Here is a 6,499-nt window from a genome sequence, read left to right as displayed (position 1 = left end):
ATTATTATTATTATTATTATTATTATTATTATTATTACTATTATTATTATTATTATTATTATTTTTATTCTTATTCTTATTATTATTATTACTACTACTACTACTACTACTACTACTACTACTACTACTACTATTACTACTACTACTACTACTACTACTACTACTACTACTACTACTATTACTATTATATTATTGTATTATTTATGGATACATAAGTTATTTATTATTATTCTGCATTCCAATTTACTAACAAAGGGAACCTCAGGTTTGATTATCACCAATTTTAATTAAATTTGGCACATTAATAGTCTATATGTACAACTATCATAACCATAATTTTAATTTCAAATAATCAACTTATAAGTAAAATGCATATAATGTTTGGAATATTGTGTAGTCCATTACATTTGAATAATACAGCATTTTATTTGATAAGAATCATCATATTGTAATCATTTTAGATTCTTTCATCTTGAATTCAAATTCTGTTACAAATTATTACAAATACAAAAAATAATATTAAATATTAAAATTATTAAAAATAGATTATTTTCCACAATTTTTTAAAGTTCTTTATTTGATTTATATAATAAATAATTATTTTTTTTATTAATATATTAATATTATTGCTTATATTATTATAAATTTATATATATAATTCATTTCAAATGCTATTTCTGATTGACATTGATGTAGAATGTTTTTATTTGTTTTTTATTCTCTCGTGTAAAATTTTATATTTTCTATCGAATAATAAATTTATAAGAGAATGTTTAATTTCAAAATTTATTGTTATTATTATTAATTTAGTATTAATAAATTAATAATAAATTTTATGATTTTTTTCTTTGTTTTAATCTTAAATTTCTTTATTTTAGACGATTTAGTTTCAGTATTAAGAAAATGAGAGAATGAAAAAATACGAACTGCAAATATTTCAATAATATGTAAATATTAAATAGATTAAAAAATTAATATACGTTTGTAATTTGAGATATAAGATTTTTTTCTATACTTCAATTATAAATTCTACACATTTGATAATAGCATAAAAATAGAATAGGATTATCTTGTTTTATATGAACAGTAATAATAAAAATTATAGTATAGTATAGTATTTTATATATATAGTATAGTAATTTATAATATAGTATAATATAGTAAAAGGAAATATATAGATGAAGATTTAATTATATCTTTTTAATTATATTTATATTAGTATATAGATATAGTTATATATATATAGATTATTCAGAAATTTGATCAATCGTATTTTTTTGAAATTTTTTTATGTGTATGTGAATGTATGATATCCATCTTTTTAAAGAAAAAATGATATACTTCTTAGAAATGATTCAATTATATATTATTCTATATATTTAATTATATATTAGTTCTAAATAATAATTTAAAATAGATATAAGTATTAGTATTAATATACGATTCAATATATAAATATTATAAATATTAATAATAATAATTATAAATATTAAAAATTATCGAAAAAATTATTTTTATTTTATTTTTATTTTTATTTTAATTCATTAATTTTTTTTTGTAAAAATCTTAATTCAAAATATTTTATCTATATAGAAAAATAAAATTAAGGAATATATAATTAAAAAAATATGTTTTACAATCATCTTATGTTTAGACAAAGTATATATATCGATATATTAAAATTTATAAATTTATTGATTATAAAATCAATATTTACTCATACTTTATGAATATTTTATTTTTATTTACTTTATGAATATATAGTTCTTCATATAAGGTAATATATAAGGTAAATAAAGATATATAAGATTTAATATATATAAGGTAAGATTTAATATATAAGGTAAATCATTAGATATCACCATCTCAATTTTATGCTATTGTTATTTTTGATAGCAAAAAATTTTTCAAATAAAGTTGATTTCAAAAAAGGATATATATTCTGATTATTAGTTTTTTAACAAGTGAACTCATAGAGAATATATGAATATATAATTATTAAATGGAATCATATATTTTACATCAATTAATACAACTCGATATTTTCAACAAAAAAATTTATTTACCTAAAAATCATTATTATTTGAAATTTATAAAATTTATCATATGAAAAATAAAAACAATAGAGTATCATATGTTCCTTGTCTTTTATACGATAAATTTTATTAACTATATATATTTTATAAATACAAACTATATAGTATTTGCAAAACGTCAGTAATTTTATGATGTAAATTTATCTATATTTAATATTATAAAATATATTTGATATAAAAGTTTCCTTGTGCTTTTTTGATAAATTAATAAATGTTTATTTGAAAATTGAAATGAAAAAAAAACTTTATTTTTTTCTATAGACATATAATAATATCTTATATATATTATTTCAATATTATTGGATATTCTTATATTGTTTTTGATAAGTTTATTTTCTGAATAAACTATTAAAAAATTTTCTAGCTTTCAATGTTATATTAATCTAATTTTTACATGTTATATATAATTTAAAAAATTTTATTCAGAATAGGTTATATATTATATATTATAATATTCAATTATAATGAATAATTCAATTATTCAAATAAAATTAATATCAGGAGAAAAATATATAACATATTTATAAATGTTATTTTTGAAAAATATTCTAAAAAACATAATATATATTTACATAAAAATTCGCAATTTATTTATTAATATTTTTTTTTTATTTTTTAAACTTAGGATATTTAAATTTTTCATTTTTTTTTTGGAAATATTGCAGTGTCGCAATATCTAATACGAATCGCTAAATTGTAGTTCCAATAAGTCTTGCTTCAATTTTCAATTCTTTATTTAAAAAAAAGTACATTGTATATTTCTATTTGTATATTTCTATTGATTAAGAATGAGTATTCATCTTTCTTTTTTCATATACATAGTATTCATACATTTATTCGAAATTCTTTTAAACATTTTTAATCTTATATCTGCAAATAATTTTGATCATTTTTGCTGAAATTAGATCAGTCTTAATAGTTTTACTAAGCTTCAATGTAACAGCCGCACATCTCTAATATTCTTCATTTGTTAATAATGGATAAATTATCATTTTCGTCATTCTTAAAGATGAGTTTTTTAATTGTTTTTTTTTTTGATTATCGCAAAAACAATAAAAAACAAACAAAATTCTAATTCTATTTTAATTATATTTGTATCATTGATAATAATAATTGAGCATTTTTGAGTACGTTAAATTCTTCCATTACCATTTTATAGGATCCTATTAAGATCACAGATCACAGATCAATATGCAAAAATCATTTTTTCTTGTTTTTAAGAATAGATTCTGTAAAATTAATTTTTAATATTCTTGCGTTTTATCTTTTGTTCTTTGTTTTTTTTTTGTAACAAGAATTTTCTTAAGTTTTGCCATTTCGATCAATAATTAGAATATTTATTTTTCTTATGCAGTTTTTTTTAGATAGAAGAACATAAATTGTAATATTGTTTAATAAATGTAATCTCGCAAACTTCGTTATTAAAAAAAGGTTTATTAATTCGTTATATATATTATTCATATTCTAATAAACAATTGTTCATCCACATTTTTAATATTGTAATAATTATCTTTAATTATCTTTAATTCGTTTATTTCGTTAAATCTCATAATAGTGATCAGAAATAAATAAAGTCTTTGTGACATCAATCTAACATGAAACAAAATTTTTCCATTTTTATTAAAAATTATATTATATAGTTATTAAGTATTATATTATTTGAATCCTATACATTTATTTCTATCTATTATGGACAATTTGTGTTTATTAAATTAATAACATTTAAAGCATTAAAAAGAATCAAGTGCTAAGAATAAAAAAAAAGAGATATATACGTATATATTTAAAAAATTCATATTCATTTTTTTAAAATTATATAAATAAATATAAATAATAAAAATTGCATTGTAATTTAAATAATTTAAATTGCGCTTTAAAAATATTAATTCGATTTAATTTAATCATTTTTATTTTCGTCATCTTTTTTCTTATATTTATATTTTTTTTGGCGTATAAATTTCTAACATTTTTTTCTCATTTTTTTATAAAATATTTTATAAAAACAAAAAAAATTTTTATAAACTATGCTTAAAATATTTTGCAAAATAAAATAAAAATTTTTAATTTATTTTTTTTTTTTGATTTATTATCCAATTAATAACAATTTTTTTATATTACATAATTATTATAAAAAAAATTGATAAATTTTTAATAATTCCAAATGATACTATTTGATCAACAGCATTTGAAGTAAGAAAGATATGAAAATTTTATACAACATGTTTTGACTTTAAAATTGAAATAAAAAAAGAATAATTTGAATATATATAAGAAAAAATAATATATATAATATATATTGAATATATATATTATATAATATGAATATATTGAATATAATATTATATATATTGAATATATATAAGAATAAAAAAATTATATTAAAAACATATCTTTTTTATTATTTTAATCATTTTCTTGCTTAGTTCTCTTCATTTAATGAGATACTTATTAGAAATTTTCATAATCGTTGACCGAATTCCAAATCTTTAAGTGTTCTATAAAGGAATTTAATTTTTACTTAGTATACTTAATATTATATGTAATATTTATATGTATTTTTTTTTTGGTGATCATAGAATCAAGATTGTGTAATTTCATACTCTGAAATGATCTAATTTCTATCTGGTTATCAAATGCTTCCTAAATATTCTTGCATATTTTCTATCTTGAAGTTCAATAAAAAGATTTTCAGTTTCAGCTTTCTTAATTCTGATAACATTCTGTATTTTATATTTTTTACCTAATCTTTATTTTCGTACATTATATTTTAAATATCATTTTCTTCAAATATAAAATATTTCGAATAATATCTATGTTACAATTAAACCGACAATATATATCTATATAATATGCAAAAATATTGTTTTAGTAATCTAATTAAGTTATAGACAATATAAAAAAATTAACTCTGATATACGAAATATATACGAAAATCGAAAAAATAAAAATACCGTATATAGTTTATATATTTTATATATTTTATATAATAATTGTGATTCACATTTATTTTTACATTAATTTCATAATTAATAACATAAAATATATGCTGATTTCTAAGATCTAATATATTACATAATAATACATATGTACATTTATATATTTATATATTTTTATATTTATTTTTTCTTTATAATTAATATTCATGTAATTAATACACGCGCTTGCTTTACACACAGTAGCTTATGTTAGATAAAGCAAAACAAAAAGATTATTATGTTACACTATCGTTACATACTCACTCGTTTTATCTAATATAAATTTAAATTATTTATAATTTAATAAATAAACTTCAACCAATATTTTTGTGTAATTTTTAAATTTGTTTTAATTTCTCACTCTACAAAGAAATATATTATAAACTTTATATTATAAATTATATAACAAATAATTATAAAAAAAAACATCACAATATATATTTCTTGATATTTTTAACAATCTGAAATTCTTTTGGATATTTAATACATACAATTTAATATATAAAGAAATAATCATATACATGTGCGCGCACGTTTATTAATTGATGTACATGAATAATGAAATATGAATATTATATATATATATATTCATATAAAATATATAAAATATTCATATTTCAGTTTTTTAATAAATTGGTTATTTTATATTGGTCAACATTTTTAGATTACAATAAATAGAATAGAATACAATAAATAGTATAATTATTTTTTATATAATTATTACAGTTATTTATTAAATATATCATTTATTTTCATAATTTTGGTATATGCACATTTGTACGTATACATTATTTAGGTAATTTATAATATAGATATATATAAAATAAATTCAAACTTATTTATATTTAGAATCTATAAAAGAGAGATTGTTATATATAACAAAACATTAAAATTAAATGTAAAAAATTTTATATTATATATTATGTTAATCTTTAATGTAAACTGAATAATTGATGGCCATGTTTATGAAAGAAATATTCAAGTTATTTAGATTTCTATTAATGTTGTTATTATAGTTTCTATTATAATTTTATAATATTATAACTTATTATAATTTTTGAGTGTAACTATATAATCAAAATAAATAAAAAATTAATGAATAAACAGAAAACATAAAATACATGACACAAAAAATCATTTTTTTTTTAAAAATATCTTACACGTTTATATCATATAAACATGTTATAAATATTATATAAATTATATTATGCTTAAATATATAAGTTATATTATATAAAAGATTGTATGTCTTCAATTGTTTTCGTCCATTATTTAATTATATAATTATCTTACAAATTTTTTCCAATTTTTTATTAAGTTTTTCTTCTTTCTTAATTAAATTTGTTTCTTGACATAATATTATTAAATCAGTTTTTCTTACATGTTCTCTTAAAGCCTCTGAAATTTAAATTTACTATAAATTTATAA

The 6,499-nt window shown here is 16.2% G+C and overlaps 1 protein-coding gene across 1 annotated transcript in view; it reads right to left on the bottom strand.

Annotated features, from left to right (window-relative positions):
• Positions 1–6,044: 6,044 nt before the first annotated feature.
• LOC102681775 (rap1 GTPase-GDP dissociation stimulator 1) overlaps positions 6,045–6,499 on the bottom strand; it is a 6,322-nt gene continuing 5,867 nt past the window's right edge. Inside the window, 1 exon segment of the mRNA XM_031513078.1 lies at positions 6,045–6,469. Coding sequence (XP_031368938.1) covers positions 6,348–6,469 — 122 coding nt within the window. The 3' untranslated portion in view covers positions 6,045–6,347.

Source organism: Apis dorsata, unplaced genomic scaffold (assembly GCF_000469605.1).
Source record: "Apis dorsata unplaced genomic scaffold, Apis dorsata 1.3 scaffold_575, whole genome shotgun sequence".
NCBI classification, from domain to species: Eukaryota; Metazoa; Arthropoda; class Insecta; order Hymenoptera; family Apidae; genus Apis; species Apis dorsata.
This window is presented reverse-complemented; position numbering and strand designations above follow the sequence as displayed.